The sequence below is a fragment of the Maniola jurtina genome, chromosome 11, assembly GCF_905333055.1.
Source record: "Maniola jurtina chromosome 11, ilManJurt1.1, whole genome shotgun sequence".
Lineage (NCBI taxonomy): Eukaryota > Metazoa > Arthropoda > Insecta > Lepidoptera > Nymphalidae > Maniola > Maniola jurtina.
In genome coordinates, this window is record NC_060039.1 from 6,717,569 (window position 1) to 6,737,092 (window position 19,524).

The 19,524-nt window shown below is 36.0% G+C and overlaps 1 protein-coding gene across 1 annotated transcript; it reads left to right on the top strand.

Annotated features, from left to right (window-relative positions):
- Positions 1 to 106: 106 nt before the first annotated feature.
- Positions 107 to 18,807, top strand: LOC123869768 (chitin deacetylase 1). The gene is made up of 12 exons (XM_045912785.1): positions 107 to 483; positions 6,524 to 6,627; positions 7,863 to 7,974; positions 10,342 to 10,469; positions 11,149 to 11,291; positions 12,538 to 12,580; positions 13,069 to 13,245; positions 14,157 to 14,295; positions 14,678 to 14,781; positions 16,820 to 16,962; positions 17,214 to 17,435; positions 18,306 to 18,807. The coding sequence occupies exons 1-12, from the start codon at positions 399 to 401 to the stop codon at positions 18,382 to 18,384; spliced, it is 1,479 nt and encodes a 492-aa protein (XP_045768741.1). The 5' UTR covers positions 107 to 398; the 3' UTR covers positions 18,385 to 18,807.
- Positions 18,808 to 19,524: the final 717 nt, after the last annotated feature.

A 19,524-nucleotide genomic window follows, 5' to 3' on the forward strand; every position in this document is an offset into this window, starting at 1 on the left:
CTCAGATAAAAGATTAGCCTACAGTCTGTGACTATAAAAATCTTGACACAGTTTGCTCTTGTATTGTTTTTATACAAAGGTAAATGACAATACAAAAAATCTTACCTAATGCGAGTGCAAAAATGTCTGGTATGCTGGCTTGCATAACTTTATGCATTCATTATAGTCTATGTTGCATGTAGGTATAATTTTAACGATCCATAACTACTTTGAATTAATTAATGGTTCTCCGTTCTAGGTAATGTTATGGCAGGCTCATTAGACCAGATGGTTTAGAAGGAGAAAGCCGTGCAGACAAGACGGTAGACAGCTGACCGCTGACGGCAGCTTGAGTGGTGGCAGCCTCAGGTACCTCTACTCGGCACTATGGCAGTGTGCGCGCGGTGGTGAAAGGTGTTATGTCGATTTGTAGAGTGAATAGTGTGCGGACCACCATGGCCGCGTACATGCGAATAATTTTTTTTTGTGCCATATATGTGAACGGTTAGTTGAGTTTGTGTATTATGTATATTTTAAATTATTTTAAAACTTTTTTTTTCATTTACTCTGTGCAATTTTTACTGGATATACGACTAATTGGTTAACTCGTAATGTAATTTATTATGCAAGTTATTTAACACAGGTAATATTTACACGATTCTTTTAACCGCTCGGTCAACGCAACCGTTACACGAAAACGCAGTGAAAGCTATTCAAAAGTTACATTCGCATACGTAAGCTACAATAGGAAGCAAAAAGTACCTACCTAATAGGTAACTGCTTGCATTGCGAAATCAATTTATCAATGGGTCTACATATTATTGTCATAACTCATAAGTGTTTTAGAAAGTAGGTAGGACCTGGACAGGTATCTGATGATAATACGAGTAGGTGCGTATATCAGTTAGTGCACCCTTTCGTCCTTTCTTTCACTTGACATTGAGACGTGCCTGGTTATATAATGAAGCGTAGATAATATACTATATTAAATATTGATACTTCTGTATGATCTCATTAGTTAATATTGATGTTTCCACGGAACAGAAAAAACTGTTTTTTCTGTTCCGTGGATGTTTCTGTAAGTTCTCTCGAAGCTATTCAGTAGCGAAAGCAATGGTCATTGAGAATCTTACTTGAATGAAAACTCGATCATATTAGAATTGCATTCCTATTGCGGCCCTTTATCAACCTACTTACTATCGTCCCACGGTACGCATTCAAATTGCCTCTGATTTAAGCTCTCTTCGTCAGTTTTATCATTAAATTTTCCATCATTCACAACGTCCGTCGTCGTACTTATGTCAAAATCTATAATATAAAAATGAATCGCAAAATGTGTTGGTAAGCGCATAACTCAACAACGCCTGGACCAATTTGGCCAAATCTTTTTTTAAAATGTTCGTTGAAGTTCAAGGATGGTTTTTACGGCGAGAAAAATTAGAATTATTGCTGGAAAAACCCTAAAAATAGCCCTTTTCTTTTTCCCATACAAATGATTTCTAACTAAAACGTAGTCAATTTGAGCTTTATTGCTATGGTATAAAGTTCATATTAAATGCTAATCAAGATGATGTAGTCAACTATCCACCGGAATTTTTAAACTCGCTGGATTTGCCAGGATTGCCACCTCACAATCTTCAATTAAAGGTTGGATCGGTGGTTATAATGTTGCGAAATATCAACCAACCGCGTCTTTGCAACGGTACACGGTTAGCGATAAAAAAATTACTAAACAATGTGTGTTAATTATTTTTTATTCACAACGCCCTATCACCAGGGTGACGGTTCTGTTCAGGAGAATTTTTTAAAATACGTAGGCACAAAAACTGCCACATTACAAATCTTTTTGACAGGACGAAGTCTGTCGGGTCAGCTAGTCTATTCTATAATTACATGAGGCGAAGCAAACTGAGAGAGTAAAACAAGTATTTTGATCGAGTAGTTTTTGCCTTGATGTAAATGTTATAGTGGACTGGTGTCCCGACAGGTTTATTGAGCGTGTGCAGTTGCTTGCATTCATAACATTTTTTATTTAACGGCGGTCTTTCCGGCGCTCGCTCCATATAAACGTATTTGGTTCTTATTTGAATATTAACCGATCAAACTCGATGTTATTTGCCTATATCAAAAGTAAATTATTGCTCAGTGATTATTATTAAATATGTAAAATCCACGTACCATGTTAGTTTTAAGTTTAATAACCATTTTAAAACGGTTCAACTTAAAAAGCATGTCAAATCATTGTTTATATCATTTTTTTTTTTTTTATTTATTTATTATTTATTGTGACGTCTTTTGGGCCAATTAGAGTATCCACGATGCATGCCGCTCTGAAAACTGTGACCCTATAACAGTCGATCCATGAAAAGTTACAGACAGAGAAGTTAGCTAAGAATAGCTTGAAGCAGCTAAAGAATAATTATAATTAAAAAGGCCTTGACATAGGTTGCTCGACCCAAACACCTACTAAAGATATTATATTATTAAAACACCGTTTTTAGAATGTCATTTGAATATTAAACAGACTCGTTTATTATTTTTGGTTTACGAGTTACATAATTGTGCCATAATAATACGACGGCAGATTGTATTATAATTAGGTTGTGCTAATCATTAGTATCTACCTATCTACCTAGGTAATAAAACTATCTACCGAAATTGTACGCGACCTTCCGGAAAATAATATAATTAAGTATAAAGTAGTTATAGGCGCTATATAGATTTATATTGAGTGAGTAAACTGCATACCTAAGTAGGTAGGTACCTACTTAATACTTGCCTAGTCACAGAATACAACGCAAGAATTTTAATGAACACGGATATTTACGGTTCAGACCTCCGTCCCCAAAGGGTGCCAACGGGACCATATTTCTAAGCCTCCGCCCGCTGCTGTCATGTCCGTCCGTCCGTTCGTGTGACTGTCAGCAGGCTGTATCTCATAAACCGTATTAGGTAGAGAACTGAAATTTTCACAGAATGTGCATTTCTATTGCCGCTAAATAATAAAAAAAACCGGCCAAGTGCGAGTCAGACTCGCGCACTGAGGGTTCCGTACTCGGGTATTTTTTCCAACATTTTGCACGATAAATCAAAAACTATTATACATAAAAATAAATAAAAATCTGTTTTAGAATGTACAGGTAAAGCCCTTTCATATGATACCCCACTTAGTATAGTCATCTTACTTTGAAAATTAAAACACATTTTAATTTTTTTTAAATGATGTAACCACAAATTCACGGTTTTCAGATTCATTCCTGTATTTGTGCTATAAGAGCTACCTACCTGCCAAATTTCATGATTCTAGGTCAACGGGAAGTACCCTATAGGTTTCTTGACAGACACGACGGACAGACGGACAGACGGACAGACAGACAGACAGACAACGAAGTGATCCTATAAGGGTTCCGTTTTTCCTTTTGAGGTACGGAACCCTAAAAATCAGAATGGCCACAATGAAATTAAACAAGGTAAAGTTGAAGAGTCCCGAAGACGGAGATTAGGATACTTTTGTTCCGGAAAATCAAAGACTTCCTACGGGATCTTCAAAAACCTTAATCCACATGAGCCAAGCCGCGGGTTTCATAAGTAGGTAGCCTGATAATTTATCTGACCTCTCTCCGGTCGTGTCGGATTTCCGTCCCATCGGTGCACCATGTTTGCGCACACACTTGTGCACTATACTTTATCTCCCACGCAGATGGCTAATCTCTATGGAGATTGGCCGCCGTGGCGGAACGTCGGTCGGGAGGACATTTTTTATAGTAGTTACCTACATATAAAAGTCAATACCTCTACCTAATAAAAGATCCTATGAGCGACGCGACATCTACTCGTGACTAAAGCTGTACGTGAGTTGCAATTATAACAATAATATGTGGCCAGAAGAACCTCCATGAACTTAACCTCTATGATACTATACTAAGTAGCCATCTATTGTGCGTCGGTTCTCGGTACGTAGATAAAGGTCTAATGTGTGTACCTCGACCATATAAATATGAGTACCTACCTAACGCTTTTAAATCATCATCATCGTCATTTAACTCTATGTGAACGAAGTTGCGGGCACCAGCTAGTAATAATTTTATTAGGTACTAGCGGAAGATATCGTTCGCGTGGTTTTAGGTTTTTCGAGAACTTAACTTTTTTAAGGAACTCTTAGAATTTCCGAGATAAAAAGTAGCCTATATGTTACTTCAGGGTATAATCTATGTACATTCCGTATTTCAGCCAAATCCGTTAACTAGTTTTTGCGTGAAAGAGTAACAAACATACACATACATACACACAAACTTTCGCCTTTATAATTTATATTAGTGTGAAGTGTGATATTGATCATAGAAAACTGACGTCCAAGGATATCGCCACACCTTAGCAGTGTAGAGGAAGTAAATGCTTATCTGTATTTATATAACAGTCAATAATAAAACTTTTAAAAAATTGTTAAATTATAACTATTATTTTGTATATCTAACAGAGAGCGCAAACCACGTAATCTAACGATCAGTTTAGAATAAACGAACTTAAAATAATAAATCAAATGTACAACTAAAAATACTTTTTTAAAGATCTACTGAAAAGAAATAATTAATCCGTAGTAATTTTACAAACTATGTAGTAATATTAAAAATTCGAAGTGCCTGTCAGTCTGTCTGTATATTGTACCTTTTCACCATTCAACCAATTTTGATGAAAGGTACAGGTAGAGATAGCCGGAAAATCAGTTTCGACTATACATCGATGGTTTCGACGGCATGACAACATAACAAGAACTTATTATAAACGTAAGAAAAAGCTTTAAGTACAAAAATATTTTCAACTGGAAAGTGAAGTAATTACCTACTATCATACTAGGTAGTACATAATAAAATGATTATTCCTAATAATTATATTGTTATCATGATATTTGATTGCTGCAATAAACCTATCATTTCTCAAGGACCTATTTCCGCTAAAAATATAAGTAGCAACTTGAAATGTCTACCTACCTAAATTCGGATGAATGCGGAAACGATTTATATTTTTTTATCTACTCAGTAGGTATTACTTATGTAATTTTATAATTATCTAAATAGGTACCATCTACATTCTTAATTACCTACCAAATGACTTCGACTATGTAGTAAACTTACCTTATTTATTACCTTCCTTATTTATTATCTTCTTTACCTTATTTATTTTCAAAACTTATTGCTGAAATAGGGAATAAGGCTAGTTACAAATCTATAGTGCGTTTCATCGAATAGTACCTATGGCGTTATGTTGGTTCCCCTGTCTGTTGGGTGGTCATCGGCACCATATTCGCATGAGAAGACGCAGATTTTGTTTATTTTCATTTGATTTTCCTTTCATTCATTCAGGAAAATCATATGAAAATAAACAAAATCTGCGTCTTCTTATGCAAATATGGTGCCAATGACTTGGACAGACAGGGGAGCCAATATAACGACATAGGTATTATTCGATGAAACGCACTATAGTAGAATTTTTCTTAAAGTATGTAGAGGAGAGCTCATATCTACGCGGGTACAAGACAATTCTTCTAACTCGCAAAATCTCTACGTGCCTAGGTTACCTACCTATTGAAAAGTGAAACTGAGACCTTGATATTCGCGAAAAAGGTCATTAGAGCAAAAATATCTTAAGTGATTATACCTACTTATGTAGTAAATGTTGATGTATTTCGTGAAAATGTGACCTTAACACTGAATACCATTAATGTTGATTTTTCTAGTTGTTATAATGTTAATTCGACCAAACTAGTTACTAAAATATCAAAAAAAAAAAAAAATATGTTCCTACTTTGTGATGTTTGGTTTATACTAGAGGATGCCCGCGACTTCGTCTGCGTGTATTTAGGTTTTTAAAGATCCAGTGGGAACTATTTGATTTTCGAGGATAAAAAGTTGCCTATGTCAATTACATGGACGCAAGCTACTTCGGTACTTTTCATTCAAATTGGTTAAGCGGATGGGTCTTTAGGAATCCCGTGGGAACTCTTTGAATTTTCCGGGATAAAAAGTAGCCTGTGTCCGTCCCAGGGATATAAGCTAACTCGTACCTCGTCAGAATCGTTGAAACTGTTGGATCTTAGATTTTTAAAAATTTAAATCGTTGATTTCCATGTGTTTAATTTGTCATAATTATGTTAAAACCTGTTTATTACATAACTAGCTGATGCCCGCGACTTCGTACACGTGGATTAACATTTATAAAATCCCTTGGGAACTTTTTGATTATCCAGGATAAAAAGTAGCCTGTGTCACTCTCCACAAAAACACGCCTATCCGTTTCTCCGTTGTGGCTTGATTGAAGGACAAAACAACAAACAAACACATTTTCGCATTTATAATATGAGCAGTAATATATTTAATTAAAAAATTTTTTTTTAGCCAATTTATGCCAAATTACGTCAAAATAATTGCCTACATCAGACGAAATTTTTATGTAGCTTAAAGCTATTTAAAGTTTCGTAATGAGTGAAAAATTATTACTCTGACGGTCTGCGAATAGAATTAATTTTTATTTCGCCTCTTATTTGCAGTAAATTGCCAGAAAGAAAAGGAAGCCGAGGAATACGTTTGTCCCGAAGGCATTAAGGGTAACGGTAATTTCGCTGATCCAGCCACTTGCCGCCGCTTCTACCAAGTGAGTGCTCCTATTAATTAAAATTTACGGTGATTACCATTTTAAAACAAAAAATAGTTTGGTTTGGAACAAGCTAGGCTCTTTTAATTTAAAGTTATTCCATTTATAACTGTGGGAGGTTCCTATCTTACTTAAATGAATGAAGTAGGAAAATTGTGCTACCAATTTTAGGCTCTTGTAACCGATCCGAACTCAAAAAAATATCGTGGTAGACAGGTATACGTTTCTGCGTATCTCGGAGCACAAGCACTCTTACCATGAGTTAAATTATCACAAAAATGTTATGTTATTTTAAATTAATAGGAATAGGACGTACTTACTTAATTATCTTATTCAAATTGTATAGAAATTAAGGTTGTTTTATGCCGGAGCAACAACATGCGACAATACGGCATGCTGCAAATAGAAACAGCATGTCGTATTCTATTTTATGTCGAAAAAACATCGTGATGAGAATCGTATAAGAATATTACGGCAAATTATTATTGTTCTTGCTACATTTTAAGTAATTTTAGCCATACAGCCCTGTGGCTTGCCCTAATATCGTTAAATGTTGCTTTGGCATAAAACAGCATAATGCTTCAAATAATGGCGTCTAAATGAAATTATTCAGGACAATATTTAATAACTTTAAAATTTGCCATTTAACTTCTAGCTTGACCGGTTTTCACTGAGAAACTGGAATCTTATTGACAATAATTTAATTTTAGGTGTAAAAGGACATTTACAACTTATTAATGTAATCATTAGGTACCTATTTGTACGACTTTATATTACGGATGAATTATTAAAATTATTTATATATATATAAATTATTTATGTAGATTTTACAGACTCATTAATGTTTAGGTAAGCAAGTAAGAAGTAGTGCTACTAGTGACAGTAACCTAGATATTTTAGCCCAATTAGAAGTTCCCAGTTTTTAAAACGAGTAGGAACTTAGCAAAAGATCTATTAATATCATGTATTAATGTTTAAAAGTACTTACTATAAGGTAAAAATATGAATGATTAGCTAAACAACTTTTATAGTATATATTATTTATATATTTACTTTTAATTATATATCATAGTGTACTATTAGTATTTTAAAACCAAACCCAGGGGTTTTTATGACGCAAAACTTTGTCTTATTTTGTACCTAAAAATTTAAATAACTAATAATTATGTTACCATAGAAATAGGAATACTTGTCGATTCTAATTATTATTAATTTAATTTCCATTTGTATTCCAGTGCGTGGACGGCTACCCCTACATGAGCAGATGCCCCTCTGGCTTGTACTTTGATGACATCAGCAAGTACTGTACTTTCAAAGCCGAAGCCAGATGTGGGCCGATTGCAACGAGTAAGTTGATCATGATGATTTATCAAGTTTAACTGATCAATAAAGCTTGCGTAGACGCGACTTCTGACGTTACTGCTGGCAACGCTTTTAACGTGTCTGCTTTTTTTCCTTTTAATGAGAGAAATCTGCTTTTAAGAGTCCAGCCCAGCTAGAATGGAAGTGGAAGTCGCGTAGATGCTAAATTGTTTCAGTCCATTCTGCAGTGTTAAATTCACTTTTATACAGAAAATTTTAATTAAAATCTATAAATTTTAAAAATTGTTATCTGTTAACTATACTTTTCGTCAAATAATTATTCATTTTAAGCACAGTTACCTTAATATAATTACCTAATAATTACTTAATAGTTACTTTAATAGTATTTTAAGCACAGAAAGCACCTTTTAGACCTCTCATCAAGCAAAAGAAATAGATTATGTTGTGGTAAAAACAGTTTGTACCAAAATTGCTTTTGATTTACATAAGAAATCAAGCAAAATAATATATTACTACGCTCCTTTGGAACACGTAAACAAATAGTTCTAAACCCTGACGTCTTGTCTTCGTACAAAAGGAGCGTCCCTAGACGCTGCACTAATGGAACGACAGGCGGGATGGCTAGGATGCCAAACGTGCAGCCAGCATGCAGCGGCAAATGCCTGTGCTCACACACTGCACACTGTATGTACCTGTTTGCTGACGGGACAAAGCGCTCCGACTTTGTACATCGTTGCAACCTTAATTGTTTGAATCTTTTAACATAACATTAAAAATAAACATTACTGAAGAAAACACGACAATATAGGTGCACTGTGCACAAAAGTACCTAAGCGGTCATTTTACAGTTTACTTTTTGATTTTCTTTGTGAGTAGAAAGGCGCATTTTTTGACTATACTTACCAGATATGGATATTTATATTCTAATCTAACTTAACCAAACTTTAGATTTTGGCGCAGTTCTCTTTCTTCTGGGATTTGCGATTATATCAGATGTGGTTCAGAAAGAAATCTGGCATACCAAAATTTAAAGTGAGGTTAGGTTAGATTAGAACACAAATATTCATGTGGTTTATGCCACTTCGCTTCGACATAGCCACAGATGTGGACCAAAATATCATAATATACTGGGAGCCGGTATGACGACTCACCGAAATTGATGTGGATGTGTGGACACTACGAAGTTTGGTTCTTAAGACTACCAGTATTACCACAAATTGGTAATGTTATTTCTTATATCCATCTACTCAACGATAGATGGATATAAGAAATTACATTCCATTGCAACACGGACAAGGAAATTACAATTTAAATAACAAATCTGATATAAACAAATGCGCGAATACCGCCTCCATTGTCACAATGTACAGCTGGAGAGTAAGTTTAATTGAATTTCAAAGTTGCACTTGCAAGCATAGCTTAGCCAGTTGAACATATCGCTGGGCTGAGAAATATTCTGTATCGCGGAACTGGAGACGGCACGGATTCCGAACACGCGGCAGCAAATGCATGCTCCCACACAGCTTGTTTCTGTTTACCGATGCGACATGTACCTATTTCTCTTGAGTTGCCTACCGTGTGATCTTCCGCGAATTGTTTGGATAGTGTAGTGACACGGCTTTGGGAATAAATATTTGTGTGTTAGTTACCAAATACATTTTTTCTCTATTTGCCAAACCTATATTGCCAACCTTTAAATATTGGTTTAGTGACTATATTATATGACTGTGAATCGAAATATTATAGAAATAGCAAAATGGTCATGATGATTGATGATTTTGTCTGGGTGCACACTGGCTACTATCGCCATGCTCTCCAGGGTAGTTCTAAGTCGTACGTAAGAGTTGTGGTGAGAGCATACTATTTCAACGGGAGGGTCACATTCAAAAGCGAGATGTACGAATTTCGATCACACAAATCCGAGTTTGGTATCACGTTAATTTTTGCATAATTTATTAATATTTGTTAACAAAATAAACACATGTTTAGTAGTAGATTCATCCATGTGTGCAACACGTTGTACCATACAGATTTGTCTGTTTTTAAGAATAATAGCAAATTAAGTTGGTTGTTCCTTGTGTATCATGGAGTTCCTGCAAAGTAAAGCCTGCTTCTATTCAACTCTCAGGCTTGAGACCTAGAACAATAAAAATAAAATAAACAGCGTAACATGTTTGTATGAAGGAGCGCATAAGAAGCGCATAGCGTCTAAAAAATTAACTCAAGCTCAATATTCACATGGTTTACACCCAAGCCACTCGATTGTAGCCAAAGCGTATACATAATCTTACACTTAGCTTTTAGACAGAGTAAAACAATTCGTAAAACTTATACCTAATAACTTTATATACGTTACGTACTCCACATTATTAATTTATTTTAATCTTTTAGCTCCAGCCCCGATCACAGAAACGCCGTTAGACCTAGCGACAAAGTGCGACACGGCGGAATGCGAGCTGCCATACTGTTTTTGTTCGAAGGACGGCACTCTCATTCCAGGCGGGCTAGACCCCGAGGATGTAAGTCTAGATGAACAAATAGCATTGTACCTCCACAGAGAACGTTAATTGAATTGCAGCCAGAAGCAGAGCTAGCGGATTGCGAAAACTAGATTTTGAAAACCTATAACATTTATGTTGAAATTGTTGAATAACATTGTTCCTACTACTAAGCTACCTATAGGGGGATTTCCTATTTGTATGTATTTTTTTGGCTGTGTCTAGACACAAGAATATCCTGCCATTAATGAATTTGTTCTTTTGAATCTTTTAAAATTTGTTCCATAAGATGAGATGTTGGATCATCATTGTAATGAGGTACAGGGGCTACCGCGAGCATATCAGACTTCAATAAAAAAAAAAAATAGTTATCATTCTGGAAAAAATGTTAAAAACTAATTAACTTGTGGTATCCTAGCATTATTTCTTGACTTGTGGCAAGATAATTATATCCTTTTATTGAAGCCAAATATTGGCCACTTGTGGCCATCTAGACAATTTCTATATTTTACTCAGACGTACCTACTGCCCACCAAAACCACGAGGACTAAGTATGGATTCTCGTTATTTGTAATTTATGATTTACTTGTTTCAACACTAAAACTTAATCAAAGTAGGTACGAGCAATTTTCATTTCTGAAATCCTTTGGTTTAAAGTTTTACTTTGCAATATTTTCTTAGATCTTCTTTTTAATTTCAGACTCCGCAAATGATAATGCTCACGTTTGATGGCGCCGTTAATTTGAATAACTTTGATTTGTACAAGAAAGTTTTTAATGGGAAATTGCGTAATCCAAACGACTGCCCGGTTCGGGGCACTTTCTTCTTATCTCACGAATACAGGTTAGTGTTGAAGGTATTATACTTTAGGGTGAACGCCCACTGGGTACTATTGTCCTAATGATTTAAAAAAATATATTATTAGCCATGCTAATTATGACTAATATTCTCCTTTCCCCTCCAACTAAGTGCAAATCTGTGTTAGGAGTAAGTACGACAATAGTGCAACGGGTGGGGTTGAACCGCCGACCTTTCGGAATTCAGTCTGCTCCTCAACCGTTGAGCTATTGAGGCTCTGCTTATTCTCTTTCAATTTCTTTGCAAAAAATAGTTACGTAGGTACTTATTCACTTTCTAGCGCTGTTTCCTGCTAAAATAATGTGAAATTACTCTCAGGTTGTACGGTTAACCGCAATTATTGAAATGTTGTTTTCAATCCGCAACAATGTACGAGTAAGTTATCAGTAGATTACATTTCAATCAATTAAAACCTACGCTTAAGGTTCAGTTGTAAATGGAGCTTTAGTAGGTGTAACGATAACGAATTTAATTACGCTATCGATTAAAATATTATATTTATTATCTATTTCCATTAGGTAAACTTCTGTTTTTGTAGTCCTTCGACCTTATTTGTAGAATTTAAGTTTTTTGTAGGTATGTTTTGGCGATTTGAATATTATATCTTTTCAATCAATCATTGAAAAAAATGATTTTCTCCTATTGGTATATACTTACCTACTGTTTATGACTCTTGCCTTGTAGCGCTGTTTTCGTATACACAGCGAAAATTACTTGTAAAGTTTTACAAGCTAATAACAATGGAAACGGAGTTATAATCGCGATATCAGATTACGAGTTAGTCCGTCTATATTACGATACCATCTTACGTTCCTTTACTAGAAAAGTTCCACTAGAAAATCTTTTTCTGATGACCTAGCAATTTAATTCTGCTCAATTATCTCCCCTAAAAGATTAAGCCCAAAATACCTCTAGTGTGGCAGACGCGCAAAGTAATCGAATGAGAGATGTTTCGTTAGGCGGCACATGAGAGCCGTAAAATTGGGTTATCTGCAACTGAAGGCGATTAAGCGTTCTTGACGTCTCCTTTCGCGACGACGACGAAATCTTTATGTGCTTTTATATTACCCTAGTCGCCTTGTTAGTTACGTAAACATGGCTCGGTTGCTAAAATATAAGGAAGATGGTTTAAAATTAGATTAGAGAAATGGGAGAGGTAGCTATTTTTCATTAGCTATTTTTTAATTTAAACCCATGCTTAGCTTGATTAACTTGTTGGTTTCTTTTACAGTAACTACGCCATGGTACAATCGCTCGCACACGATGGTCACGAAGTAAGTAGATATTTTAAAGTTAAGTTAAGCACTTATGAATCCATCCGATCCGAATCCGTGCAAATACGGATATGAAAACTGTGACCGAATCTGGATTTGATTTATCGTGCAAAATGTTGGAAAAAATACCCGAGTACGGAACCCTCAGTGCGCGAGTCCGACTCGCATTTGGCCAGTTTTTTGACGACGAAATCTGCATCTCTATCAAATCTATAGCTCAACTGGATGATGCCCGCGACTTGGTCCGCGTAGATTTTGGTGTTTCGAAATCGCGTGGGAACTCTTTGATTTTTCGGGATAAAAGTAGCTTATGTGCTAATCCTGGATATTATCTATCTCCATTCCAAATTTCAGCCAAATCCATCCAGTAGTTTTTGCATGAAGGAGTAACAAACATACACACACACACTTAATACACACAAACTTTCGTCTTTATAATATTAGTGTGATAGTGTGATGGTTTGATTGAACAAGTCGATTGTTTCCAGATAGCAACGGGGACGATATCCCAGCAGCAAGGTCTCCAAGACAAAGGTTACGAAGAGTGGGCGGGCGAGATGATCGGTATGCGAGAGATCCTCCGAAAATTCGCTAACATCTCACGCTCAGAGATCGTTGGAGCGCGCGCCCCATTCCTGAAGCCTGGCAGAAATACGCAATTTAAGGTTTGTTTAATATTTTTCCTATTCGGGAGGTCAGGGGTTCAATTCCGGGCACGCACCTCTAACCCCCCGTCCACACACTGCCCGTGTGGCATGGGATGGAGCGAGGGACGGAGACAGAGACGTAGTGGGGCCGCGTTACTCGCAAGTCGCATGTTCTTCGTTCATGCCCATCGCTCCCTATTTTGTCGGTAAGTATGGAATAGCGCGCACGCTGCCACAGTTTCGACGTCCATCGCGTTGCAAAGGCAAGCGACCTAGTGCGCGAGACGCGAGTAGAGCAGTGTGTGGACGGGGGTAACTTTTCGAAATTTCGATGACGCTGTTTTTAGATGGATTCTGTCTCAAATCCAAAGTTGAAACTCATATACTTAGAATTTTGTGGTAGATAAAGATGGCCCTCTTTAAAATGTTCGAACGTCTCTGAAATTAGGAGTAAATAGAAGCGCGGTAGATTTCGGAAGTTTGTGAATTTCTTACTCTCCAAGTGAGCGTCTTTTCCCGGATGTCGGCAGGAAGTCGCGATTATGGTATGTGTGAAAATCGGTCGCTCTTAGAAGTTTAAGTGATAAAACAGCACTGATTCATTTATTTACTGCTTGGATTTGTTTATTATATATCAGGAATTCTGTTTATACTAAATTAGCGATACAGAGACACATCTATGCTTTGAATCACACGTACATCTAAACTCTAAACTTTAAAAGGGCCTGTTTAATCGTAAAACCCTGTAAAAGTTAGTGATTAAGTACTTACTTAGTTTAAACCTGCTAATGTTCAAAATATCTTTAAAAGCTCCACTCACATTTGAAGTTGTAAACGACTAAGAACAATTTTAGTCCATAATGGTTAAATCTGATGTTCAACTTACAAATAAATCGTCAGGCGTCGAGTCTTACCGATCTTTGTTACAGGTCTTAGAAGACTTCGGGTACATTTACGACAGCTCAGTGGGCGTGCCCCCTATACCGATCCCGGTCTGGCCTTACACGCTCGACTACAAGATCGCGCACGAATGCAAGTCCGGCACATGCCCTACGAAGTCATTCCCAGGTAGTTTACTCTTACTTCTGTACTAGAGGATAGGACAAAGATCTTACGATCTCTCTCGTGCATTAACTAGCTTGGACAGATCAAGACGTGACGGCAACGTGTCTAACGCATTTGCTAGAAATAATTTGTATATAATATTCCGGTTTGATGCTCAAGGCTCATCACGGGAGAGTACGTCTACAATAAGCGTACTTACATTAATAAGGTTGCGATATTCCTAAGGGAAACCTCTTTTGCTGACCTTTGGGATCTTATCAGAGTTATCTATGTTTCCGCCCTGCACAATAGTTTATGAGTACAAGTCTATTAGTAACTAGAATATTGCCTCATAATTTGTGGCGTGGTTCGAGCTTTTTTTGATTTCCTATTCTTCTGTCGCTAGGTTTGTGGGAGGTGCCTTTTAACGCTCATTACGTCGAAACCTATGAAGGTGGACACTGCCCCTACTTAGACCAATGTGTACTGCACAATCACGACTCTGATGAGGTAAGTTGTATTTCAAATTTTTATTGCTATCTTGTAGAGATACAATACTTTCCAATAAGCTTTCTTTTCTGCAGTAGCTAAAAATCGGCGCTATGCTGCCACAGTATGTATTACAAACTGCATAATATACTAACTGCATCAACTGTGTTTCTAATAGGTACCTAATACTTTATTTAGGTAATCGCAATGTTAGATTGAAAAGCGACGATAGCCTAGTGGTTTACGTCCTTGGTGTGAAGGGTTTTGGTTTCAAATCCGGCACTCACCTCTATTAAAATAATTGCAAATAATGAATATTGCATTAGCGATTGTTTTAAAGGCGTAGGAAAACGTCGTGACTAAACCTGCTTACCTAAGAGTTCTCTATAATATTCTCAGAGGTGTAAAAAAGCTACCAAATAGTATTTAGCCAGCTTGGTGGAATATGACCTAACTCCTTCTCATTCTGAGGAGTGTAATGGGTCGGCAACGTCGATGTAGGTACAATGAGTTTAAATAATGATGGCGATGATGAATGTTGGATTTTGCAAGAGGAAAATAAATAAATTGAGAGCCCCAAAATGTTGTACACCCTGGTAACTACTCTAAATGGTAAATATTTTGAGAGTTGTTTTAGAACGTGTTGCCTCGGTCTTTTATTCTTTAAACGGTGCAATTTACGTTCCGATGCAGTAGACATATTGGACGCGGGAGGAAACGAAAAAAAACGAGTTTTATTTGCGGCGTGTAATTGATTTACATTCCGAAACAAAATAGACATGTAATAGCTAGGAGGAAATCGTTTTACTGTATTTCCGCAATGAGAACGAAACATGCAATTCCAACGTACAATTACTTCATGACTTTATTTTATTGTTTTGTTGAGAAAATGTTTTATAACTTCATAGAAATATTAATAAATATAATTAAATAAATATTAATAAATATAATTAATTAAAGTAAAATATAAATATTTACGTTCATTAAGTTATTTAGTTAAAAGAATTTAATAAATATACATACTTTGTACTTACGTTAACAAAAAATACAATTTCCAATACGACGGACGGATGGATAGACATACAGACAGACAATAAAGTGATCATGTAAGAGTTCCATTTTTCCTTTTGAAGTACGGCACCCTAAAAAGAAGGAAAGAAGACAGATTTCCCGGAACAGTTTTCTGTAAAATATCTTGGGAGACCTTTTCTTTAATTTAAAGTTATACGTCGTGTTATTTATCTGGAACATTCCGGATAATAAAACACACTGTATTTAAATGTATACCGAGTTTCTTGCCGGGGTTTCTCTGTAGAGAGGGCAAGAGGTTCACGTGACAAGTTTATGTTTCTTTGCATAAAAACTTATCTATGCTATAATTTTAGTTATTGCTCGGCTACGGGAGGGTGTTTGGCAATTATGTTTGTTTATCGGTTAGTCAGTTTCCTCATAATTGGTAAACTACAAATTAGATTTTGATAAATGCGGTGTTGTTGGCTTTGTTTTAACGTAATGTCATGGGCTAGGCATATGACGTCGTGATAAACCAAATATGGCGGTTACGAGAAACAAAAATACTACAAGATAAGCAAGTGTAAATTAAAAATTTGTAACACCCCCGACAAGTGAAGGTTACAGTAACTAGAAAAAGCTGATAACTTTCAAACGGCTGAACCGATTTTCTTGGATGATAGCTAAGAACACTCTCGATCAAGCCACCTTTCAAACAAAAACATTTTATTCTATTCTATTCTATTATATTCTAAAAAAAACTAAATTAAAATCGGTTCATTCGTTTAGGCGCTACGATCCCACAAACAGATACACAGATACACCCGTCAAACTTATAACACCCCTCTTTTTGGGTCGGGGGTTAAAAAATAGAAAAACTTGAGATGAGATCGAATGAATATAATCCAATAAAACTGTGTAGTTTCCGAAAATATAATAAACTTAATTGACTCATGTTCTGTAACTATATAAACCGTCTGTCTGCGGTGGGGTTTTAAAAATCAGTCATTGAAGATTATTTTTTTGAACTTTATCTTGTCTGTTTTAGGTTCTAGAATGGCTACAAGAAGATTTCAGTAGATACTACGACCAAAACAGAGCGCCGTACATGATGCCTTTCCACACGAACTGGTTTCAGATTAAGGAGCTCGAACAAGGCCTGCATAAATTCCTTCAGTGGGCATCTAAGTTGTAAGTGCATGTGCCGTACAAGTTAGGGTTAGAATTACTGGTGCTCTGCCGCCTAAGTAATTGTTGTGTGAAACGTGGTGACTGAGACGTAATCAAAATGAATATCTCCCTATCATATTTTATGTTATGCATTTAGGTATTATCTCAAAGTGTGTTGTTTGTTGCTTAATAGATTTTAACCAAGTACAAACTTAAAACATTGCCCGTACCTTGTAGTTGTCAAACGGTATTGTAGAAAATTGTATTTTTAGGGACGACGTCTGGTTCGTGACCGTAACACAAGCTCTCACGTGGATAACAGACCCACGCCCAGCAAAGAATCTTAAAACCTACGACGCGTGGAAATGCGACAAGAAGGACCTGCCCCCGAAACCTTGCAACCTGTCCAACAAGTGCGCGCTGCCCTTCAAGACTTCAGACTCGAACTTCACCGACACTCGCTACATGGAGACTTGCGCTGAATGCCCTAACCAGTAAGTTTATTTATTTATTTATTAGCTAGGGTTTGAATTTTCAAAAATCCTTTCTTAGCGAATGTCTGCGTCATCTATTGGCAATCCCACAGCCCGATCCGTCCAGTAGATTGAGTTGTGCGTTGATAGATCAGTCAGTCAGTCAGCTTTTTCTTTTATAATAAGTATACATATTGTGTAGATATCCAAAACGTCGTCCTTGTTTATTTATTAACCCCCGACCCAAAAAGAGAGGTGTTATAAGTTTGACGTGTGTATCTGTCTGTGGCATCGCAGCTCCTAAACTAATGAACCGATTTTAATTTAGTTTTTTTTTTGTTTGAAAGGCGGCTTGATCGAGAGTTTTCTTAGCTATAATCCAAGAAAATCGGTTTAGCCGTTTGAAAGTTATCAACTCTTTTCTAGTTACTGTAACCTTCACTTGTCGGGGGTGATATAAATTTTTAATTTACACTCGTGCTTTTAAAAATCTTGCGGGAACACTTTGATTTCCCAGAATAAAGTAGCCTATGTCATTGTCTAGATCCTTAACTACATTCAAGCAAAAAAATCATGGTCAATTTTCATCCTATATATTTTCTTAAATAACTTTATGTGATACGTCACACGGATTTAACCACAGAATTATAAATAAATACGCCTACCAATGATTGAAGGACAAATCAACAGGCAACAAACTTTCGCATTTATAATACGGGTAGTGATATAGTAATCCTTGACCTCGTATCACTAGGCAACCGATTTGAGGTACATATATTCTTTTATGAAGCTGTTATTCATGATTCACGTTTCATATGGTTGGGTGAAGATCGACTTTATACCGGATCTAGACTAGAATAGATAGATTATATTGATGGATTAATTTTTCAGGTATCCATGGTTAGGAGACTCAGGCGGAACAGGCATTCCTGGAAAAGACAACTATATTCCCGAGAACCTCAGAAAGTAATAGGAACTTAGTTTTTAATGCTTGTCGCACATTACAACCAAGGTAGGACGTACGCGGCGAATTTTTCGTATTGAATTCGATATTTGCCAAAGAAATCCACATGACGTAATCAGTAGGGTTAGTATAAGATTTTATATCTCAGCAACGTTGATAAAACTTGAGTGTCGATACACAACAAGATCAGAGTAAAATAGACTTAAATTACCTTGATTTAAAGTCAGAAATTTAGTGCCATCGATTTTGATTTTGCAATGATTCCAATTGGAGCGATATGTGTAGATATGTGGATAAACTTGAGCTTTAAAACAAGATAGTTAAGATTCATTTTACTTTAACGCTAAAGTGTTTCGACATTCGAATTCTATCAAGGTTGGTGAGATGTACGATGTTGTACTAACCCTATAGTACGCATTTTCATCACTGGAAAATGCGTTGCTGGCGGCCCGTCTTGTAATGTGTGCACAGCTTAAATGTTTTCACGACAGACTGTTGATGGAAGTACAAAATAAAATACCCATTTTTATTTTTATTTGAAACCGGATAATATTACTTTCTATCAAAAACTTTAATACTAGTAAAGGACTAAAATTTTAATACTTACGTACTTTTATAATAACATAGATTTTCTTAGTAGATATCTACTATAATACTTACTTACTTTCTCTGAGGCTTAAATATTGCGGCAGAGTCCACGAGAAGCGACGTGCCTTTTCTCAAATATTGCAAAGTAAACAAAACTTTTATTTCTATTTCCTATTAGCTAATATGTATATCCAAACATAAATGTTTGTGAATCAATATGAAAAGCGATGCGGATACGCGATTATTTTCTAATTTGTTCCTGTACAATGTACATTACGTGGAAGGGATAAAGAAAGGTTCATCTTACGCAATATGCGATGAATCTTAAAATATTTATTTGTTCACATTATTTTCCACTTTCATCAATAGTATGTCGTTTGCGTTATAATAATCTATTCAGAATATCAATGTACAGTAATGTAATTTAAAAAGTACTACTCTATTATGCTTCAGATTTAATATACTAAAAGCAAGGCGTTGCAATAGGAAAATTAAAATAATAACTAAGTACAATGATATGAAAGTAGTATGATATTCTGAATAGATTATAACATTGTA